A 22,731-nucleotide genomic window follows, 5' to 3' on the forward strand; every position below is an offset into this window, starting at 1 on the left:
TGGTTTTCCGTTCTCCCAGGGCAGACTTGAGGAAAATGTTTCTAACTTATTCATGAATCATGTTACTGATCAGCATTGACTCTGAATCAATTTTAATGACACTAACATCCATATCTGTATATATCTAAATGGGCATTATTTTTTTAGGTCAATGTACTATTTTCCCCCCTCAACCTGCTCCTGTCTTAACTTTTTTACAAGGGTCTTGATTCTTGTCAGCAAAAAAAACAACTTGTTCTGAAAATTCAGAGCATGCTATCGGATTACACAGGGTGCTTTGTGACATGTTACTGAGCAACGAAAATAAAGCAAAAGATGCAATTATGGCAAACTGGAAGTTGAAGTTACCAGCTGTAACTTTTTGCTCTGCATAGTTCTGTAGTTTAAAAATAAAATGAATAAACCAATAAATTTTTTTTGAAATGTCTGTTTACATATTGCAGTTGTGGTTTCTGTCAGGTTGTTGGTTGCTGCTGTTATTTAAGTATACCACGGAGTAATGATGAAGCCTAGCAGTTAAGATTGCCAGGTGTCCAGTTTTCACTCAGACTGTCTTATTCCAGTCTCCCATCCGGTAAAAAACACAAACCAGAAAATACCGGACATGTGAAATGTCCAGTATTTCCTGTTTCCCTCGGACAGAAGCCTGGCAGAGACAGGGGAGTGAGGAGCACGGGGCCATTTAAAGGCACAGTGCCTTTTTTCTTTGTTTTCTTGCTTAACAACTTTAATCTCCCCCCCTTTGGGGGGGGAGGCTACCAAACAGAATCCCCCCCCCCCCCCACACAGAATTTTTTCCCAGGTTTGGGGTATTTTTTTTTTTTGGAGGGGGGGGAGGGTGTTCAGTATTTTTTGTTAAACCATCTACTAGCAGTTATTTTTTCCTTTGGGGTCAGAGGATGCTGTAAGATCTCACGGCTGTGGTTACAAAGATTCTTGGGGATAAGATGGGCAGGAGCCCCAGTCAAAACCTGTCCATGACAGACCATTCCCTCTCTGGGGAGTAGAATACTGGCTTATTAAGAGTTCAAACAGTCACAGTTTATTCAAGTGTTGAGTCACCCGTAGCAAAATCAATTCTTAAATGTACAGACTGATCTGATTCTTCATTTGTGGCACAAAAACTCCACGAGCTCTGCATTGGTGGAGAGTCACAGTAAAAACGATCAAAGTGCATACAAAAGTTCATAGGTTCAAGGTGCTGCTAAGCCCACCTTGCAGCAGTCAATGGCACATTGGAGGCTAGTTACTTTCCTCAAGAACCGAAAGCAAACTGCCATGTTTCTAAAAAGCCCTTTTATACATAGTCTCATTTGCCTAGTAAACTCCTCCCCACCTCCCCCTGAGATGTTGTCTAGCATAAGACAATATTAGAATCTACTTCACCTCCGTCTTGTGTGGCAAGCAGTCTGTACTCAGAGGATCTCTTATTCCTACTATATCCTCCGGAATAGGGCTTTATTCCGGAGGATCGTGCCAGTCTGGATGCTCTTTTCCGGCTTTTCCCCAAGCCAGAAAAAAAGCGGCGGCCATGTTTATTTAAATCCCGTAGGGGATATTTAAATCCCCCGCGGATTTCCCTATTCCAAAATTAGAAATTAGCAGGCCTCTTCCGAAAAAGGGGCCAGTCTAGACGTAGCCAGAGGGCGAATGCAATTTCTACAGCAGTGAGTGAAGCCTGGTCGATGCTATGGAAACTACTGTGTTGGAACACGGCCGGGAACAAAGGAGTTAAATCCTATTGTCTGTGTCATGGGCAGCCTCTGTGCGCGTTATTCTTCGCTTCCCCCAGGGCCAGAGTGGGTCCCACTCCAGCTCAACTCACCTTTACTAGAAAGGGGAGCAGGGTCACTTCAGAGTCCTCTAGCCCCAGTGCAACAGCCCTGCTTGCAGCAGCTAGCCAGCCATGCGAAACAGCTTGCGGCAGCCAAGTTCTACTCCTCGTGCAAGAGCCCTTCCACCCACGCTGCTCCAGCACTGAACGGGCCACGGCATGAGAACTGGCGCAGAGGGAGAAAAGCCAGGGGCTAGTGCCTGTTGCACTTCCACTGACTTTTCTTACACTGTTTTCTTCTCACTGCAGCTAATAAATCAGGCTTAGTTTAGTGGGCAGGGAATTCCTCATCCACATACACCTAATGCATGGAATACTGGCCAGCCACTGCCACAGAAGCAGTTCCTATCCTGAGCAGCAGGCCCGTGAAGGGAACTGCGAGGCAGCTGCTGAGCTAAGGCCTTATTCACATATTCTGTGCACTATGCCCCTTCTTGCCACTATTTTGCACAAGTTACTAGCTTCTCAGACCAGGACGAAGCAGCCCTTGGAACGTGAAAGGCAGGACCACAGCTGGGGTGGTTCGAGGCTTTCCTCACCTGTCAAGTTAAATAAATGCTTCAGTCTCTGGCTGGCTTTGATCCTGAGCGTCTTCTAGATGGTCCTGCTCCCAAGAGGCAGAAGGGCACGTACGACTGGCTTCTCCATTCATTTCCTTCAGCGGATGGTACGCGTAGTCCCCATTTTCACAGTGCAGCCCTGCCCGGCGGCTCAAAACCAGCCTCACGTTTCCTACCATGCTGATCAAAAGCAGCAGCCCCAAGACAGAAGTGACGCCGATCCAGGTTCTCCTGCGAGAGGGGAAAGAATGATCCAGTCTCAGAAATGAAGCATTCTATGCCCCACTACAGCTGCAGCTTTCAGGCACCTGGCTGGCTGCAGCCTCCGGTCTCCCTGTTTCTCACATGGGCTCAAGTAGGTACTTTCAGCCTCTTGCCTCTACGATGTTTGGACTTTTCCCACAGCACTGACCTTGGTGCTCGCTCTCCTCCACCAAGAGCTGACTCTGGCAGGTAAACAATTGGGGCCCAGAAGGAAGATGAGTGAGCGGCTGATAGGCCCCGCTCTTTCCAGCAATTACAGGAGTTAGGGATGCAAAACTGGGAATCCTGGGGGCCGCTCCGGCAGTGAACTGGGTCCTGTGGTGCAGTGGGCACGGCCAGGCTGGAGTAGGCCCCCCAGCCTGCATTAGACGTGGGCCAGATCAGCCCAGCCGGACCACCGGTTAACCACTTACTTGGTAAGCATCACCCGGTAACCAGTTAACACTTTACACATCCCTAATGAGCATGCTCAACCCTGAGTCACTTGGTTTCATAGCTAAGGCTAGGAGTTGGCCTCAGAGATCATGGATTTGGGGATTTTAGGAGAACTTTGGGCAGCCAGCCCTGTGCTTCTGTGATTTATTGTTTAGTGCAGAATAGAGTGTACTTGGAGTGCTCTTACTTCTCTCACAGGAGCCAGAGTGTAGGGCTAGCTGTGGCTCCCTTGACTACACCTGAGAGAAAGGCTTTAAGGATGGAGGCCCACCATTAGCAGTGCAGCTGGTCTAGTCTCTCCACATCCATAATTAAAGCACCAAATGGTGCCACAGCACCAGGATGTTCTGCAATTTCACAATCAAAATTAGCTAGCCCAGAGCTGGCAACCCCCGGCAACATCAGGCAAAAACTAAGCCACGGCAGGTCAAGCCACTGTTCACAGTGCGTACTCGGTTCCTTAGGGCTCCACTTCCCTACAGGAGTTATTTGCAGTTCAAGAGCTAGCGCAGCTAGAAATTTTCAATCCATTCCCTGCGGGATAAGAAATTGCCTTCGGTTTAATGCAAATTCTGCAGTGTAGGGCAAGGGGACGTGAGAGACTTTTCTCCACCCACCCCTAGGGTGCAAACCTGGCTGCAGCGAGGCCAGAGGGGAACAAAGCTCTCATCTTACAGTTACGGAGATGATCAATGCTCTACCTCCAAGAGCGTAGCCAAAGTGAGGTTGGTTTGTGATTCATCTCCCTTCCCCAAACCAAGGGGCATGAGTATTATTGACAGGCTGGCTATTGTCCCCTGGGAAGGAAGGGCAGGGCACAGGCTGGATATCGAGTCTCTCCCAGGGGGCCTCTCATGAAAGCCAACAGACAATGGTTGCCCTTGCCTTCCCCTCCAGTCGTGTGCCAGAGCAGCAGCAACAGGACCCCAGCTCCACAACTGGAGGAAAGCCTGTTTGGACACGCTCCGCAGCCCTGGGGCAGCCCGAGCTGAGCACAGAGCCTCAGAGGCAAGCATGTGCGCTATAGCCAACACAGCAGGCAGCCTCCCAGCTCTGGGGCCAGCCTCCCCACACAAGGCTGAGGTGGGCTGTAAGGGACTGCCCAAGGGCAGGCCCTGCTCTCGCACAGGTTCACATATAACCCGTAGTGCACACTTACTCTGAGAGGAGGGATTTCTCGGCACTCCCTGCCTGCAGCACATGGAACGCCAGACAGAACCCAGCTGGAAGACAAGATGACGACAGGTGAAGGAAACCGGAGTAGGCAGGACGGAGCAAGCCCAAGTGAAGTGCAGGGAAAATCACTGGCTCGCCAAGATGGCGGCAGTTTGGGTCACGGTGCCAAGGCTCTAATGGGTGAGCAAGCAGGGCAAGCTCCAGGCCCTGCCGTCACACCAGTGTCGCACAGTAAAGCCGCTGCCCCGTGTAGCCGCAGAGGAGAACCGAGCAAAACCGCAGCACGGGCCGTACCTGTGGCTAACTTGTCCTGCAGGCTGGACTCATACGTGATATTACAGCTACCCGTCTCCTGGTCACAAGGACAGCTGTGCTCGCAGTCACAGAGCTGCTGGCAGTTTGGCCCATACCTGCCTATGGGGCACTCTGAGGAATTAAGGTTAACTGATTACGAAGAAAGCAGGGATATTCCCATTAGCACAAAGCCCGTTACCTCAGCCATGCATGTTCCACGAAAGCCGAGGCAATTCCGGTAATTGTTCAGAAACATTTAAATGAGTTTCATTTCCCTGCCATATTTTTGCATAGTACCTGTCTATTTTAGGCACTTGGCTGGCCTTCAACCCCACAGCATCTGAGCACTCAGGGAACAATTTAAAGGCCGTGATTTAGTGTGGCAGGACAGGCGTTGTATAAGGGACCAGCTCTGTGGCACACACTTGTAATGAGAACAAGGTGACAAAACTCAAATGAAATGAGCACAGTTAATCTGTGCAGCTCCCTACAGAAGGATCATTACACAAAGTAAGATTCACAGCAGCATTAGATGTTTTAATAAGAGCAGGTGCCATTACACAAGGTAAGATATAAGAGCAAAATGCAAATCAGACATTAAAGCGGAAGTGCAAAGGTCAGACTTTCCACACACAGACTAGGCATAGGTTCCCAAACTGGGGGTGTGTGAAGAAATTCCGGGGGGGGGGGGGGGCGCGAGGCGACCCAGCGACCCCCGCCATCAATTCCTCCCCCAAGAAAGAGCCTGGTCCAGCCTAGGGTTACCAGGTGGCTTCAAAAAAAAAAAAAAAAAAAAATACTGGACACACTTGATCTCAGATGGGAGCGGGCGGGGGAGGGAACCGACCGGCGGGAAGCAGGGCTGGCCGGGAGGGGAGTCGGGGGGAATGGGAGGCGGGCGGGGAGCAGGACTGACCCAGGAGCACTAAGATCCCGGGGTGCTGTCCGTCCCGCACACAGTCCAGCAAAGCACGAGCGAGTCCGGCCCCGGGGATTCCATCCCGCCCCAGCCCTGCCCGCCCCCCACGTAGTTGCGTACCGCCTGGCTGGCAGACACACTCATGCAGCGTGAGCGTATTGACCAGCCCGGCAGTTCGCAACTAGGTACTGATACTGCGAATAGCAACAATAAAACTGACCTAATTAGAAAATACCCGACATTTTATACGTCCGGTATTTTCTCAATTTGTTCCCCTGACAGAACCCTCAGATACCGGACTGTCTGGTTCAAAACTGGACACTTGGCAACCCTAGTCCGGCAGGTAAAAAAAATTCAGGGGAGGATGGAACGTCCCAGGCAGACTTCAAAATGGCTGCCTTAAAGGGCAATGCCTGCTCTACTCCTAAAAGGGCAACTTTTTTTTTTTTGCTCAATAAGCTTTGCTGCTATATTTTTTTGGGGGAGGTTCTCAAAAATCAAAAAGGGGGCACGACCCCGACAAGTTTGAGAACCACTGTGCTAGAGACAAAGTGTGGAGCAACAGAATTAAGGTTGCCCAAGCGTTTCTGTTTTAATAGGTCATGGGCATCTGCCTTTACCTTTTTCAGATGTGCAGCTTTCTGCCTGAAACTTGGGCCCATTTGTCAGGCCAGCTGTGAACTGGGGGTGGGGGTGAGGGGGGAGTTCAGCTTTTTTGAAAGAGGCAGGCTCTTCCCCTAACAAAAGAGTCCTTTTTTTTTTTTTTAAAGCAGAATTTTGTAGGGATGTGAAAGGTTATCCAGTTAGCATCACCCTGGATGGGTGAGGCTAACCAGTTCTGGTTAATTGGGTGGTGGGGGTGGGGCTGCAGCAGCTGTTGGCAGGGAGCAGCTTCAACCCCACAGGGCCCGCTGCAGACACGGGCTGCTCCAGGTATCTGCTGAAGCAGCCCCTGTCTGCGGCAGTTGGCCGCAGTGAACTGGTTAAATGTGAGGTAAGCTTTACGTTTAACCGGTTAAGCAGTTACATGGGATTTTACATCCCTAGGTAAAAGGCAGCCCCAAAGCACAGCTGTAAGCCTGGCCTTTCTGTGCACCCCGCACCCAAATGCAGGGCTGGACTGAGCTCTGTGGGGCAGGGCTCATGGCTTCTTTAGCCTGGAGCCAGGGATGCATGATGCGGGACTCTAAACGCCTTTGCCTGCACACAGCGTGACTGGGAAGAGACGTCACCTTGTTGACAGATGATTCCATGGTAACCCGCCGGGCAGGTGCAGGATCCGTGCACAGGGTCACAGGCACCACCATTCTGACACAGGCACCTCTGGGTGCAGCCGTCCCCATATGCACCGTTCGCACACACTGCAGTAGACAAGTGCAAACACCTCAGGACTAGCGCTCTCACTGGCCAGGCTGAGAGCAGCGGCAATGACCCACCCGCATCTCTAGTCCCTGAATATTCATTACACAAGCACCCCATACCTAGCACCTCAGACGAGCCAATCCGCTGCTAGGCAACCTGCAAAGGGAATTAAAAGCAGGCCCCTGCCCGGTGACAGAGTGGAGCAAACCTGCCTCAGCTGTGGAGCAGGGAGGGCTCTGCTCACAGGGTAAGGTGTGGGGAGGGAGGGCCTCTGCTCTTTATGCCTCAGTTAAGTGTCATAACCCTAACTCCCCCTTCATGAGCAACTGATCCCCGTGAGGAGTCCCCAGCTGGTGCCGCACAAGCCGTTTCTATTCCCTTTTGCGCTCCAGGGACTGGCTCTGTCTCAGGCTACTGGCTGAGAACCTGTGGGCACGGGCTGGATTGTCAGGCGAGCTGAGGAGCCCTGCAGCTCCAGGGCCGTCCACAGGAGGGGCTGGGAGGCTGAGGCAGGGGCAGACTTCCCAAGGGCTCTGGCAGGAGCAGTTAACTGGTGCCTGCTGAAGCCACAGGGCAGAGATCGCTTCAGCTCCTGCTGGTGACTTGAGCTGCCCGAGGCCAGTGAGGAGTCACTCACAGCACGGCCAGAGTCGCAGCTCACCGGGTAACTTGAGCCGCTCGAGGCCAGTGAGGAGTCACTCACAGCACGGCCAGAGCCGCAGCTCACCGGGTGACTTGCTTGGGCTGTTTAATAAAAGGCTTTAAAAAACAAACCAACCCTCCTGCTCTTCTAATCCCGTGTCCATCCAAGCCCCTTCCGCACTCGCACACAAGACCCTTCCCCACGGCTGCTCTAATGCTGCAGAAAAACTCCAGGGTTCCTGCCTTCCTCTGCTCTTCCCCTCCCCCCTTATATTTTAACACTAGAAATGTCTCGCCTACGCCAGGAACATCTCGGGAGGGAGGGCGGCGTGCCGGCGTGCGGTATCACCGTTATGAAGGAGGCGAAGCCGGAGAGGGGGAGCATTTATTCACACGCCTTACAACTTGACTCCCATTTAATTATGGCCCTTGGTTTGGAGGCTGAACCTGCACTCCCCGCATCAGCTAAAAAGGGAGGAAGCTCCCAGTTCTCCGACCTAGCTGGCTGGGAACCATCGCATGGAAATCTGGCTGCTTCTCCAAGGGGGGAGTGGGCAGGAAATGCAGACCATTATGTATCATAAAGAGGCAATAGGACAACACACGCAGTGACCTCTCTTTGGAGGCTCACCCTTAAGACGTTCTTTCAGAACAGTGTGGATTAGGGATGTGACAGGTTAACCAGTGGGGGCTGGAGCAGCTCCAGGCCGAACATGGGCAGCGGCAGCCCCATAGGAGACAGGGTGTGGGCCCGCCTCGGGTGCGCTGCAGGTAGGAGCTGCTCCGGCTCGGCTGGAGCAGCCCCTACTTTTGACTGAGCGGAAAGGGGGCATTCCAGCCCAACCTCCCCTTTAGTCAGTTAACCTTTTAAACACGACACTTACCCAGTTAACCAATTAAACGGGATTTTACATCCCTAGTGTGGATGTCAGGGTTAATGGAATCACATTTCCCCACTGCTGCAAGCACTAGGCTGGCAGCGCCCGACAATGACGGATCTCGTGGCCCCCTCCCAGTCACAGAGAACATAACTGACACATGCTGGACTTGCCTTCGCTGCAGTTGCTGCCGATCCAGCCAGCGTCACAGAGGCACCCCGCTGCAAAAGGAGGAAACAATTCAGGGATCGCAGCTCAGACCCGCAGAGACACCCCGATACTCCCACGCGGTGCTGCACCCAGATGGCAAGACAAGGGGTAACGCGCTCTCCTCCAGGAGAGCCGGGGACTGGACCAGCTGGGCTCATGCGCAGCGGCTGCCACATAAGGCTTGGCTCTCAGCAGAGCCAGGAGTGGGAGCAGCTCTCCAAGGGAAGCAGGCTTTAGTTCTCAGCAGGGCACTGAGGCCCGGGGCACTGGGAGCCTGTGGGATGAATCACCCAGGAGCAGTAGAATGAAGGTCACTGGTGACGCTAACTAGCCAGGCTCCAGGGCAGTGTCTCAGCAGGGCAGGAGTGGTCTGGGGAAGGGACTGCCCTGCTGTTTGGTCATGGAACAAGCTCGGTGGTCCCTGCCAGAGATGGGAAAGGTTAACTGGTTATCTGATGGGGGCCGTGGCAGCTCCCCGCCTGCTGCGGACAGAGCTGCTCCAGCCCTGCGGGGCCAGCCACAGACAGGGGCTGCTCCAGCCCTGCGGGGCCACCCAGAGCAGGCCCAGTCCGTGGCAAACCTGGGCGTGTCACAGGAAGGTGCTGCACCAACCGGGCTGGGGAAGACCCTGCCTTTGGCGGGGGAGGGGAGGGCACTCCATCTCAGCTGTGATGCCCCTCCTCCCCACTCCCTTTAATTGGTTAACCAATTAAATGGAATTTCACACCCCTCCTTTATCCTGCAGGGATAAAGGGAAGGGGACAGGGAGGGGCCCTGGAAGGAGAGATGCGCACATGAGGCTCTCTCTTCCATGGGCCAGACCCTCTCCCAAGGCACATCTACACTAGGAAATTATTTCGGAATAACAAAATCGAAAATGGCTCCTGAAATAACAAAATCAAAATAGCACGTCCCCCACTATGGGGGAGCCTCAACATTCGTCTGAGGCAGCCTCCATTATTGTGGACGCGTTACCTCAGACTTAGAGCCCCAGGAAGCCCTGGGGGGAGGGTAATTACTTCGAATGACTCTGGGGAGTCGTTATTTCGAAAGAGTCCACACTGCCGCTATTTCGAAATAACTATTCGCAAATAAGCGTTATTCCCTGAGGAAAGCGGGGGCCCAGATTTCCAAATCACCAGACTGTTACAGTATTTCAGAGTAACAGGCTGAGTCGTGTGGACGCTCCACAGACAGAGAGGGGACCTTTGCCGTATGTGAAGTGGGAGGGGTTCCCCATCTCTAGTCAGGTGCCACATGTGACCTCCGTACCATAGCTTGGCCAATCTCTATAACCCAAGAGCTCCTCCCCCCCCCCGCCCGCCCACTGTCCCCTAACTGGCTGTGAGGCCACACTAGCCTGCGGCACAAGTGAACCCCCCCCCGCCCACCAGGTGCAATGGGCCTGCCCTGTGAAAAGGGCTGGCTTACACGCCGTGCAGATGCCGTGCTGGCTGCAGTTGGAAGGCCCGCAGTCCAGGACGCTGCAGTCTGCTCCTCTCCAGAAGTCGCCGGCGCAGTGGCACTCGCCCAGCACGCAGCGCCCGTGCCCGCTGCAGTCCGGAGGCTCACAAGCAGGCTCGTGGACACACATGACGGTCGAGACGCTCCGAGGGCAGCGCCACATGGCGTCCAACTTGCTGCGGACAAGAGGCAGAGCTGGGGTGTGAAAAATTCACCATTCCTACAGCAGGAGTGGAGGACGCAGATACCGGCAAAAACGGATCGCTGAGTCCTCTAGAAGGACCGTGCTGGTTCTTAGTAACATGTACGGAGCTGTGGATCAGTTGCCAGCCACTTCATATCTCATCCCCACTTCAGTCACTCAGCCCCTCAAGCAGCCTGAGGACAGCAAGGTCTGTTAATACCAGCGCACTAGGGGAAATCAGGTAATCGCCCCAAATCCCAGTCATCACTCCCTCACAGAAAAAAACGTCCCTGGCTTTTACTGAGGGAATGCCCAATGCTTCAGACGCTGATTATTCCCTCCTAGATACAAGGTGAGAAGGGCTGAACTCTACATGCTAATTTAAAACAATAGCCCTTGTAGCTAGACACCACACTCCTGCCCGAAAGAGCCCAAGGGGAGGTGCTGGGCTGATAGGCACCACCAAAATGCAGCCACCTCTGGGGAGGGGGACAGCTATTAGGTAGCCAGGTGGGGTACTTAGCACCTGGGCAAGAGGGGATGGAGAACTTTAGTTTAGGACCATTGCCTACTCTTATCTGAGTTCAGCCCTGCGACTCCTATGTAGAGGAGAGCTCCTCTGGCAACGAATGGGGAAGCTAAGGTGGCCCCATCATGTTCATCATATAGCACCTACCAGTGATCCGACGGGTAACTCGCAAGGGTTCCATTTAAAACCAGCGTGGCTGACCCTCCGCCATCTAGATTGATCGCATTCACGACACCGTGCTCCTTCAGAAAGTCGGCCAATTCCCAGAGATTGAGGCTGCAAAACAAAAGCCACTTACTGGCAGCTTAGCCTCAAGGGAGCAAAGCAGCAGCCTCACTGAGAATCTGGAGGGACTCTGGGTTTGTTCAGCACCTTTTCCGGAAGCTTCTCCTTGGATCTAAACTCTGTTCAGGTTTAGGCCAGTCTTCTTATAAACGACACAAACATTTCTGCTGGTGGCCAGTGGCTAACACAGATATTTCGGCTTGGCAGAATTTGAGATTTTTAATAGAATTTGGATGGATGTTTTATTTTTAAGTGTTTTAAATGTTTATCTATTGATATGTTCACAGTTGTTGGAAACTCTGTGGGAGAAGGGTCAGACACTAACGATGGAATGACAGCAGATATTGGGCTTGAAAAGGTTACAGTCTTATAACCATTAAAGCACAAACTGTCACATGTCAAAATATACAGAGTAAAGATCCTTAAATACAACTCAGTAACTTCCCAAGCAGTGTTTTCCTTCCTTGCCTATCTGGAAACTTTGACTGTCAATAGAAATTTTTTTTGGTCAGTCTGCGCCTATGGTGGAATTGTTGTTACCGATAGTAGCCAATAACACCTGAATCCTGCCAGGCCCCCTCACAGCGACGGCCCTGGAATTATAGACGTGAAAGGGCTCCCCTGGGATTTTTGCACTACAGCAGGTATGACAGTGGAAACCCCCAGGCTGGGAGTGCCACACCAACAGCAAGAGTTCAAAAGTGAGCTCAAAGCCCCTGGGGCACATCAACGTTTCCTCCTCCAGTGCTACTTCATGAACATGGCAGCACTGTGGGAAAGAGTCAAATTCACTGTTTCCTTCAATCGAGGTGGCTATTTTCCCCTGTTGCGTTGACAGGTCCCTCACAGAGAAAAGACATAGTTTACTCTAGGAAAAGGGGAGTAGAACCGCATAACACTGTCAGGGAAAGCTGGTGCAGAGCCGGAAATCAGAGAGTCCAGGGCCAGAAGACACCACTGTGATCATCTAGCCCAGCAGTTCTCAAAACTTAATTGCTCCCCACTTTCTTTGTGCCTGCCGTTGCGCATGTGCCCTCCACACAAGTGCACATAACAGTCTATGCTGTGGTAGTGCTGCGCTTGAATCGGTTTGGGCTTCTTTGTTTCTCACTTGAATTGACTGGGGTTTTCTTTTTTCCCCTATTGCACAAATGAGCCAACGTTTTACTGGAGTAAGAGCAAAAGCCAAACTGCGGCCATGGTCCATGCTTACAATTAAATGTGCACACCGGGCGGTAGCAGATGAATTAATAAACACGGGGCAATGGCTTTGAATAGTACTATACGAGGTTTACAGAAATCTGCCATAGTGCACGGTGCCATCTAGAGTCCCATATGTGGTACCATCTGAAAGCCTGATATGTCTGGAGGAATCGGCTTTGCTAGTTATTCATTGCTGTGGGTAAAGTGCGCACTGTGTCTCTCCCCCTCGCCCCACTTAAAACTCATGCCTTACCCCCCAGAATACAGTCTGAGAACCTCTGCTACAGTTTGATCTCCTGTAGATGGCAGGCCGGAGAACTTCCCCACAATAATTCCTAGAGCATCTCACTTCGAACACCACCCAAACTTGACTTTAAAATAGTCAGTGATGGAACGCCCACCACCGCCCTTGATAAATTGCACCAAACTTTAATTATTCGCACTGTTCAAAAATTATGCCTTTATTTCCAGTGTCCATTTGCCTAACATCCACTTCCAGCCCTTGGGTCAAGTTCTACCTGTCTGTGCTAGACTGTAGAGCCCTCTCCTACATATTCGCTCCCCGTGTAGATACATGCAGACTCACCCCTTCACCTTCTCTCTGGTAAGCTCAGTGGATTAAGCTCTTTGAGTCTGTCATGATAAGGCAGGTTTTCTGACCCTTGAATCATTCTCGTGGCTCTTCTCTGAGCCCGCTCCAATTTGCTGACGTTAGGGATGTTAAGATGCGGTTACATGGCTAATGGCATAGTCGATAGAATTTGTATCGACTACTCGATCAGTCGATAAGGGAAGGCAGCCCGGTTCAGTCTCCTCTCGCGCCGGGTTCAGGACCTACCCCTGCTGTGGGCCTTACAACATTGACATGCAGAGCCGCAGCAGGGGTAGGGCCCAGACCCAGCAGGAGCTGAGACCAAGTCAGGCTGCCTGCTCAGCCAGAGCAGCTTCTGTGCATGGCTAGCCTGGGCCACTGTGGACAGGGGCTGCTGCCGGAGCAGCCAGTGCCTGTGGTGGGCCCACACTCACCACGGACAGAGGCTGCCACGTGTGATGTGGAGCCTGGGCCTGCCACAGGCAGAGGCTGCTTCATGGCAGCCTCTTCTGCCCCCTTCGCCCCACGCTGCTGCTTCTAATGGGGGAGTGGGCAGGTGGCACCACAGAGACAATGCTGGGGGAAAAACAGCTTTTAAGTCGGCTGCCCCCAGTACTGGCTCCTGTTCCTCCACCTTCCCCGGGGGAGGGGGGGAGAACCGAGTAGTCGACTAGATTAACCAACAAGTCTAGGCTTATAGGTTAGTCGACTACTCACTTAGGGCATGTCTACACTGCACGGCTACTTCGCAATACCGGAGGTACCCTGAAATAGCTACCTCGTGTCTATACAAGCCGCCCGTTATTTCAAAATATTTTTTGAAATAACGGGCGCGCTACTTCGGCATCCCGCTAATCCTTGTCCCACAAGGGTTAAAAGATGTCTCGAAATAGCAAGTTATTTCGAAATCTGGTGCTGTGTACACACACCAAATTTCAAAATAAGCTATTTCAAAATAGATTCGAAATACGATACGCAATTGCATATCGTATTTCGAGTTTAGGGTGCTGTATAGACGCATCCTTACATCTCTAGCTGTCATCCTTCTTGAACTGTGGGCTCCAGAACTAGACCCAGGATTCCAGCAGCGGTTGCACCAGTGCTAAATACAGAGGTAAAACAACCTCTTCCCCCATTTCTAGATCGCACGATTCCATTAGCTCTTTTGGCCAGAGTCACGTTGGAAGTTCAGGTTCTGCTGATTATCCACCACAGCCCTCAAATCTTTTTCAGCTAAAGTACTTTAATCTTAAACTGACTCCATGTCAACGTGGCTGCCTCCATTTACTGTTCCAAGATATGCACAATGGACCTCTTTTTAAGCCAGAGTTACACCAGGGCTGATGAGCTCCAACACTTTTAAATTCTCTCGGGTTTTATCCCGGCTGCAGTTGCAGGGGTCTCTGGTCCAGGGGCTCTCTGGTCTGGCAACATCCATGGACCGGATGTTGCTGGATCAAAGGGTCCCAGACCAAAGAGGCTCCATTTATAGTGGCTTTCGAAGGGAGAATGGAGTATCAGGAGCCCAGCTGGTTAAACAGGGCACTGCTAGCAGTAATGGAGCCCTGCAGGGCTGTTCCGTCTCTCACAGACTCAAGAGTGCCTGGCTTTGCCTATCACCACAAACTTTTATACGGTGCCTAAAGCTTACACCCGGCTTTACTGAACACGGGCGCTGATGCAGTTCTCTGCACCGGCAGCGATACTGGATCAATCCCTTTGATCCTTTGCCTGCCCCATGAGTCTGCTAAAGAACCAGTCCTCAGCCTTACCCCCTGGCATCAGTCTGCCCATCCACATGGACCAAGATCAGACGCCCGAACCGGTCATGCCCCACTGCTGTCCTGGCAGATGTTGTATTGATGAACTTGTCAAAGGTCCCTGCATGAGGAGAAAGGATATCTCACAGGAGGCAAAGGAGCTGGCTTTACACACACCGAACAGTAGTTACTAACTGGACTCCAGCCTTCCCCATCTAACGTCACACAGGAACCAGGGATGAGAATGTCCGTAGCACTCTGGTTATAAGAGACTGGCTAGCTTCAGGAGATGGGGAGTGGGAGAAGAAGCCCATGGGTTCAGTTACAGCCCAACTTGATGCCAACTGCTCGTGAGAGGAGTTTCTGGCTTCAATCTAGTTCTCCATGGAGAAGCATTCACACTAAAACAGGAACTCTTGCTAGCACCGGCAAGCCTAAGACTACCTGGGTACTATTATTGCTAGCACTCAACATCTCTGGTCAGGGCCAGGGTTCCCTGCAAGCTGAGCACTTGGGCAGCCACTCAGAAGAGATTCAAATGCTGCCCAGCTGATTAGCAGAGCACCCAAAGCCAGCAGCATGTGCTTCTACTGACGGTGCACATCCGCACACGCCGCGGTGCACGGACCATTATTCCGCAAAATTAGAAGTGACTTTGGTTGGGGCTCTACGAATGTGGATCTGGAAGACACAGTCTTGACTCCAGGATCTAGGCTCCTGTTCTCTCACACTTCCAGGGGAGAGTGCCCACTGTTATATGTTGTGACTGCAGCTATGGAGGTGGGGGGTAGGAAGAGACAGCATCAGGATACTGACTTATGGGCATGAGCTGGTAATCCTCTGCTCCCCGCCTCCCACCACGACCAGACATGAGCACCAAGGTGCTTTGCCTCATAACCCGGACAAAACAAGACTCTATGCTTATCTGAGCAAAGTTTATTTTCAGCCCCACCACCAGCAGTGCAGACCCAGCACCAGCAATGGCACTTGAACTTTCATGCCGTTCAGCCCTACACAGAGCAGCATTAGAGGGCGTGGTTTCTAGCACAGCAGGAGCAAGCCCATTGCTGGCTCTGGCTGAGGAACCGCACTGGCAGTAGCAACAGGGAGAGATGTTCATGATTCTGGTTCCATGACCAGGTAGCACATGCTGTCCCCACCCTCCCTTCCTCCCCAAGCCGCATGGCAAAGAATTTAGCCCCGCTTACGCATGTAGATGCACCACGGTTTGCAGACGCACCCTGGGCTGACAATGGGTTTGGCACGCACCAATGCAGACAAGATCTACAGCAATGAAACCAAACCATTTCTGAAGATGCCCATTTACAGCCCCCTCACAAGGGAGCCCACTGGCAGACTGGAGGCAGGAGCGGAGGATCTTTACCTGTGGTTTGAGTCGTGTCACACTCCGCTGTCTTACTCTGACCAACGTACACTTCTCCATCCCTCAGCAGCCAGACAACACCGCTCACCAGCTGCACAAATGGGTTCACTTGATCCAAGACGTCCTCCTCAGACAGGTAACTGGGAGAGAGACCAGAGGAGTTGGAGGATTCATCGAGGTGCCCAGAAATCTGTTAGTGATGCCAGACTATTGCCTTGCCTACATAAGGACATCCATTGACTGCTGGTAACAGGCAGCTCAGCCAGTGCTAAGGAAAAGCCATGACTATGGGGGGAGGGGGGGGGGGACAAGACTAAACCAATGCAGAAGTGATGGGCTGAGCCTGGTTCACAGCAGATCTATACAACACAGTGGGTAATACCAAGTGACCACCAGCCCCCTGGGTACGCTAGAGTTCTTGCCATGGGTAGCTCCAGGAGAGCCAAGCCAGAGGAGAAATGGTGGGGAGATTATGGCAACACGCTGTACTTTAGACAAGGGGTGGGCAAATACCAGCCCATGGCCCAGATCCATGGTTAGTCCCTGGCAGGCTCCCACCGTTATATTTACCTGTGCCTCTACAAGCAATTGCAGCTCCCAATGGCCACTTCCGGCTGCTCCTATTGGCCAGGAATGGTGATCCGTGGCCGACAGGAGCTGTGATCGCCGGTAACTGTGAAGGTGTAGGTAAATATAGCAGTGACGCTACCGGTTAACTGGCTAACCTTTCACATCCCTAGTGGAAATCAACAAACTGTGGGTATTCAGGCCCTAAGGGACTCCCCGGCGAGTGATTTCAGATTCCAAGGCCAGAGGGATCCACTGTGATCATCCAGCCTAACCTGCCATTTAACACAGGTCAGAGAACCTTTCCAAAATGATTTGAGAGCAGATTTTTGGGGGGAAAACGTCCACCTGAACTACAAAGCCCTGAACTGAAAAGGTGGAAATTTACTCTTCAATAGACCTCAACGTATGTGGTGTTCCATGTTTAAAGAAGCCAGTGCGAGACTCGGAAAGCCTTCATAGTACTTAGCCACTCATCAGTTTTTTTAATAGCTGGGCTCTATTTGCCTACAATTAATTAATAAAAGTGACAGTCGCAGAACTTTTGTGTACCCAATCCATGACCGACCAAGAGAGCAGAAATTGGTTCTACAGGGGCATCAGTTATGCAGGCAATGGATGATGCCGAAATGCAAAAACAATGGCTGTTTGGAACAGTCTGTAAACGTAACCCTGGATCTGCATGGTGTTATTCCAGAGAAACAAGAGAACCCTTTCGACACAACTGAAAGATCTGTTTCCTCCTTCCAACAACGTAAAAGTTATTTTCAAAAAAAATGAAGCAGCTACGTGAATACAAGGCAGCCCAGTGATGAGGCTGGCAAGGTCCACTGAGCCCTAGAAAAATAATCAGGGCCTTCCCATAAAGTTGCTCTGATAGATCATACCGCCAGTGCTTCTTTTCAATGAGGAGACGTCATCAGAGATCAGGCAAACAGGGCTACTCTGTAAATTAAGGAGTTAAAACGCCTCATTGTTATAGTTGGGGGAAGGCCCAGAAGCCAATTCCTAGAGGGGCACTTTCTGCCTTCATGTTCATCACTGAGCCTTTCGGGAGAAGAAAATGCCACAAAAAAGTGTCAGATCCTTACCCAAACACCATGGTGCCATCCTTCCTGATGCCAAACTGAGCATTCTGCACACCTCCGGCACTTCTCACGAGCCTCCCATCGCTCACGATGTTTCCCAGGCATTCTCCGGTGACCATATCAAAGTAGCCACCATTTTGTGCCACAAGGCACTTGCCACGACGTGCAGTTTCTGTCACAGTGGCCCGAACGCTGGAATTGCAACCTCCCAAGCCACCGGGCTCTAACACGGAGAAGGTTCTCAGGGGATTGCTCACAAAGGTAAAGTGGCCATAGACTTCCCGTCGCGTCTCACTCACTGGCGAGAAGTAAGACACAAATCCCCTCGTTGTGGTGATGGGGAGCTCAGCACTAGTGTTACTGGGCCAAGTTTCATGCGTTACGTTGCCGTGCAGGACAGCTTGGCAGTCTCTGATGTACCTGTGATGGTGACGAGGGCCGTGGTAGGAAGGAGGATATGGCAATAACAAGTCGTCATTTAATGAATTCCTGAAAGGAAGAGAGGGGTGAAAATTGTGAAATCTAGTTTGTCAACCAGCTCATCTGGTTCACCCGTCTGTCTGAGCGACTTACAGGGCCACTGAGTACCTAGCAGTCTTTTTTATGGATTTAGCCTCAGAACCCTTCCTGAGAGGGAAGCCATTACCCCGTTACAGAGGAAACTGAGGCACAAGCTACATCCACGCAAGCCGTAGCAGGAGCCCTCTCAGCCTGGGCTGACAGACTTGGGCTTGTGTGGCTCACGCTGGCACTCCATAGCCCACAGCTTGAAGTTGCAGTTCAGACTCTGAAGCCTAAGGGAGGAATGGACTTCAAAGTCCAAGTCACAACTTCCAAGTAGTCTCTAAAGAGCTATTTTTAGAGCACCAAGGCAAACCCAAGTCTAGCAACCTGAGCTGGGAGACTCACTCCTGCAGTGTACGGAGACTTAACCAGAAACACTAAGGCCTTGTTTACACTTAACTTTTGTTTTTTGAACTGTGCTGGCATAATTAAAGAGCTAACCCTTTCCTCTCCCCACACCCTTCAATCCATGCAAGTATGGTATTAAAGTACTTATATTAGGACAGTTTATTCCAAATGAGCAAAGTGACCTAAGCTATACTGCTATAAAGCACCTTACACTGGCATAACTACATCTACACTAGGGTTTTTGCTGATGTAAAGATGGTGGTTATAGATGTGTGGGGAGGTTTTTTTTTCCTTTAACATAGTTACGACAGTAAAACTCTTGACACGCAGATCAGATTAAGTGCCTTCCCCAAGTTCACACGGAAAATATGTGGCAGAGCAATGACTGGAACCTGTTTCAAGTTTCTAAGCTCCTACCCAATATGGAAACCAGCATTACCTCTAAAATATATTGTGACTGATCCGAGGAAAGCCTATCTTCAATATACAAGACAATGAGGTCTGGTCTTCAGTACAGATCTTTATTGGCACAACTCGGAGGGATGAAAAATCCACGTCCCGAAAGCCATAGTAATACCAACCTAACCGCCTGTGTAGGCAACACTTTTGTCAGTGGGAGAGTTTCTCCTTCCAACATTGCTACTGCCTCTTTGGAAGGTGGATTAATTATGCATAAGGAGCCCAGCAAATCTTCAGCTATCTACTTTATATCCATGGATGTGGATGTGAATATCCTCCGCTCGTTTTTGTGGATGCAGATACAAAATCTGTACCAAGAACCCTGCAAATCTGCGGATATCGACAGGTGTGGGTGCCGATACCCGCAACTCATTTTTGCAGATACAGATACGGATACAAGTTAAGAGGACAGGATTGCAGTTGTGCCAATGCAGTGGTTTAAGTGCAGACATGCCCTTAAGACAGCGTTTCTCAAAGTGTGGGTCACAGCTGCCAGGGTACGTCATGCCATTTCTGAGGATTCTGGAAGTGCGCTTCCCTATCACAGCTGTGTGGCGTGCCAGGCGCGCTGCAGGAGGGGGTGTCAGCCCCGGAGGAGGAGCGCAGCACTGGCGGCTTCCCTGCAGCACTGTGACTGCAGGAGGGGTGAGTCAAGTACTTCTTTTTTTGGGGGGGGCTTAACGAGTTTCCTTGGCTCCCCCTCCCCTCCCTTTTTTTGGCTTAACTTTGGGGGGAGTGTCACACAAATTCAATTAGCATTTTAGGGGGTATCAAAAAGTTTGAGAACCCCTGCCTTAAGATAAAACATGATATAAAAGAAATATACTATGAGACATATATGGTTCACTGTTTCTTCAAACTCCCAAAACCTTGATCTATGCTTCAGGATAGCCCTAAGAGGTGTTTAATTAGGCTTGGCTGATCACCAATGTTTATGGAGCATAATTTGGTTGAAATCATTCCTGAAAGGAGACTTAGTAGTAATCTACTACTGGTATGACTAAAAAAGTAAAAACTTAAACAACGAATAGTCCAGCAGCATCATAAAAATGAACAAAACATGCAGATGGTATCGTGAGCTTTTGTGGGTATTACCTACTTCTCGAATGTTTCTTTCCTGGCACATTCTTTCTTTTGTAGTGTAGACAAAATTCTTAGCTTCATCCACACCACAACAGTCAGGCTGTGGTTAGACTGGCCACTTTTTCCGGAAAAGCAGCCGCTTTTCCAGAAAAACTTGCCAGCTGTCTACACTGTCCGCTTGAATTTCCGCAAAAGCACTGACGATCTCATGTAAGATTGTCAGTGTTTTTGCGGAAATACTATGCTGCTCCCATTTGGGCAAAAGTCTTTTTCTGAAAAACTTTTGTGCAAAAGGGCCAGTGTAGACAGCAGAGATTTGTCTTCTGCAAAAAAGGCGATCGGGGCTTTTTTGCAGAAAAGCGGGTCTAGATTGGCCACGGACACTTTTCCGCAAAAAGTGCTTTTGCGGAAAAGCATCCTGCCAGTCTAGACACTCTTTTCCTAAAATGCTTTTAACTGAAAACTTTTCCGTTAAAAGCATTTCCGGAAAATCATGCCAGTGTAGATGTAGCCTCATAGTCTCATGTCCAGGAATCCTTATCTTTAATGGCTTTTCTGTCTCTTGTTTGCTTTGCTCATGCGGTGGCTCCACAAGCAGTTAGCTGTATTACATATTTTGTACCCGCCCCTACACTAGTCAGGTTCAAGTGAAGCCATTTCAGAGCAGTCTGCACAAGGGGGGGGGGATCTGATAAAAGTGCATTTCCCAGCTAAATGCAAGTCACGTGGGAGATGGGGCCTCCCACCGAGTAGAGCAGAGCAAAGGCATCGCGCACCCTTTTTGAAAAACCTTCAGGCCCCCGCCAACAGCAAAACTTTTTGAGAAAAAAGAAAAGAAAAGAAAAGAAAAGAAAAAAGAAAAGAAAAGAAAAGAAAGGAGGAACTGACCGGGGCAGCAAAGCTTGATGGGGGAGGGGGGGTTAAGTTACCTCACGCCCCCCCCCTTGAATTTCTTCTGCGCTAGACCGTGTGAAAGGGGCGGCCCGGCCGAGACCCCGCCCGCCGCTGCTCGCGTGCAAATGCCGGGGGGGGGGGGGGGCAAAGCAGAGAAAACTCGAGTCAGGAAGAGAAAACGCTTTTCAGCTGCCGCCGTGAGAGCACGGGGGGGGGGGCCGCGAATGGGGGCAAAGGGAAACCGGGCCGGGCGGCTCGAGACTCACCCCGCCTCGCCGCCGTGCGCCGCGCGGAGCCAGCTGAGCAGCGCCAAGGAGGCGGCGACAAACCCCCCGGGCCGCCGGCTCGCCGCGCGCTCCGCCGCCAGCGTGGAGCCCGCCATATTGAGCCTGCCCGAGGGTCACATGACTGCCGGGAAGGGGGGGGGGTCCCGTCACGTGGCGAGAAGGGGGCGGGCTGGGGGCTGCGCGGCGCCCAGTGTCCGCCCGGCACGAGGCCGGGGGGGATCCGCGCAGCTGCAGACGGGCCCCAGGGGGCGACGTTTCACAGCGAGGCTGCTTCGCGCGCCGCCCAACTCCCCCCCCCCCCGGCCAGCCTGCGCGCCCCCAACGCCTGCCTGCCCCCCCCCCCGCATCGGGTCACGTGCCCCCCCCACTCGCCCCCTCTGTGGGGAGCCCATGAGGGGACCCCTGTTCCCCGGTTCTTGCCTAGCCCTGTGGGCCGGAGGGGCGCTCTGCGGGGCCGCTGCCGGCGGGAGCCAGGGATGCGCAATCCCGGCTCGCGGGGGCTGCTGCGACTCCGCATTTGAAATGTGCTAAGGCCGGGGCCAGGCTTGCTGCATGCAAAAGGCAGATCCACAGCGGGGTGCATGCGGGACCCAGCATGAGCCGGGCAGCAGCACTGGGATCTGGTCCTGGGGGGAACCGGCTTGTAAGCCAGCTCCTCACAGCACCAGATCCTGCTTCTCCCGCCTCCCCCTTTGCTGCTTCTGGTACAGAGGGCAGCAAAATAGTCAAGTACCTGCGAAGTTTATCAAGTGGTGGAGTACTCGCTTATGTCCCTAATTCACAGTGCCCACAGCCAGGTTTGGAGTTTCTCCTGGTGGTTCACACATGCCTGAGTGCACAGAGAAAAGTAAATTCTGCACATGGATGGAAAAAGATTACAGAGAGCATTGGCTGGGGCCCTGGCATCAGTTCCAACCAACAGGAGCCTTGCTGGGTCTCAGAAATTCAGCTGCATTGTCCTGATATTTGGTGGGTTGTTGTTTTTTCCCACTCCCTGAAGCCCCTGGAACACTTTGGTGCCAAATGGTCAGAGGCCGCAGGGAGTGCACTTGGTTTTATGGGGTCCGCTGAGTCAGGTATCCAATGGGTGGCATAACAAAGATGATAAGGAGCTTCAGGGGGTAGCTGAGTTAGTCTGTTACAGAAAAAAACAGCAAGCAAATGGTCTGGTAGCACTTTATAGACTAACAAAACATGTAGATGGTATCATAAGCTTTCATGGGCACGGCACAGCCCACTTCTTCAGATGACCAGAGTTATGATTAGAGAAGAAGGAAACTCGAAATAAATAGGAGAAGGGAAGGAGGGAGGGGGGGGGGGGAAAGATGTTCTGTCGCCCACCCCCCTACCTCTATGCATAAAGTATCAGGAGAAAGGGTGCTAAACCTGAGTAGATAAAGATCAAAGTCAGTGGATGGATAAGGCAGGAAGGATACCATTCAAAAAGTAGCTAGCACTTTCATTGA

At 51.6% G+C, this 22,731-nt stretch overlaps 1 protein-coding gene across 1 annotated transcript; it reads right to left on the reverse strand.

Annotated features, from left to right (window-relative positions):
* Window positions 1–16: 16 nt before the first annotated feature.
* Window positions 17–21,401, reverse strand: NAGPA (N-acetylglucosamine-1-phosphodiester alpha-N-acetylglucosaminidase). Its single transcript, XM_075899249.1, has 11 exons — window positions 21,245–21,401; window positions 17,634–18,119; window positions 15,976–16,115; window positions 14,604–14,712; window positions 10,899–11,027; window positions 10,006–10,214; window positions 8,538–8,585; window positions 6,715–6,843; window positions 4,564–4,695; window positions 4,253–4,316; window positions 17–2,625 (listed from the first exon to the last, which is right to left on the reverse strand). The coding sequence occupies exons 1-11, from the start codon at window positions 21,358–21,360 to the stop codon at window positions 2,382–2,384; spliced, it is 1,806 nt and encodes a 601-aa protein (XP_075755364.1). The 5' UTR covers window positions 21,361–21,401; the 3' UTR covers window positions 17–2,381.
* Between the last annotated feature and the right edge of the window lie 1,330 nt (window positions 21,402–22,731).

Source organism: Pelodiscus sinensis, chromosome 16 (genome assembly GCF_049634645.1).
Source record: "Pelodiscus sinensis isolate JC-2024 chromosome 16, ASM4963464v1, whole genome shotgun sequence".
Taxonomy (NCBI): Eukaryota; Metazoa; Chordata; order Testudines; family Trionychidae; genus Pelodiscus; species Pelodiscus sinensis.

Excerpts from the sequence above, each read along its gene's own strand:
- NAGPA (XM_075899249.1), bottom strand. The coding sequence starts at position 21,360 with ATGGCGGGCTCCACGCTGGCGGCGGAGCGCGCGGCGAGCCGGCGGCCC. Across the intron at positions 8,586-10,005 it reads GCACGGCATCTGCACGGCGT|CGGGGTGCCTCTGTGACGCT; the intron begins GTAAGCCAGCCC and ends CTCCTTTTGCAG. Across the intron at positions 4,696-6,714 it reads TGGAATCATCTGTCAACAAG|AGTGCCCCATAGGCAGGTAT; the intron begins GTGACGTCTCTT and ends TTAATTCCTCAG.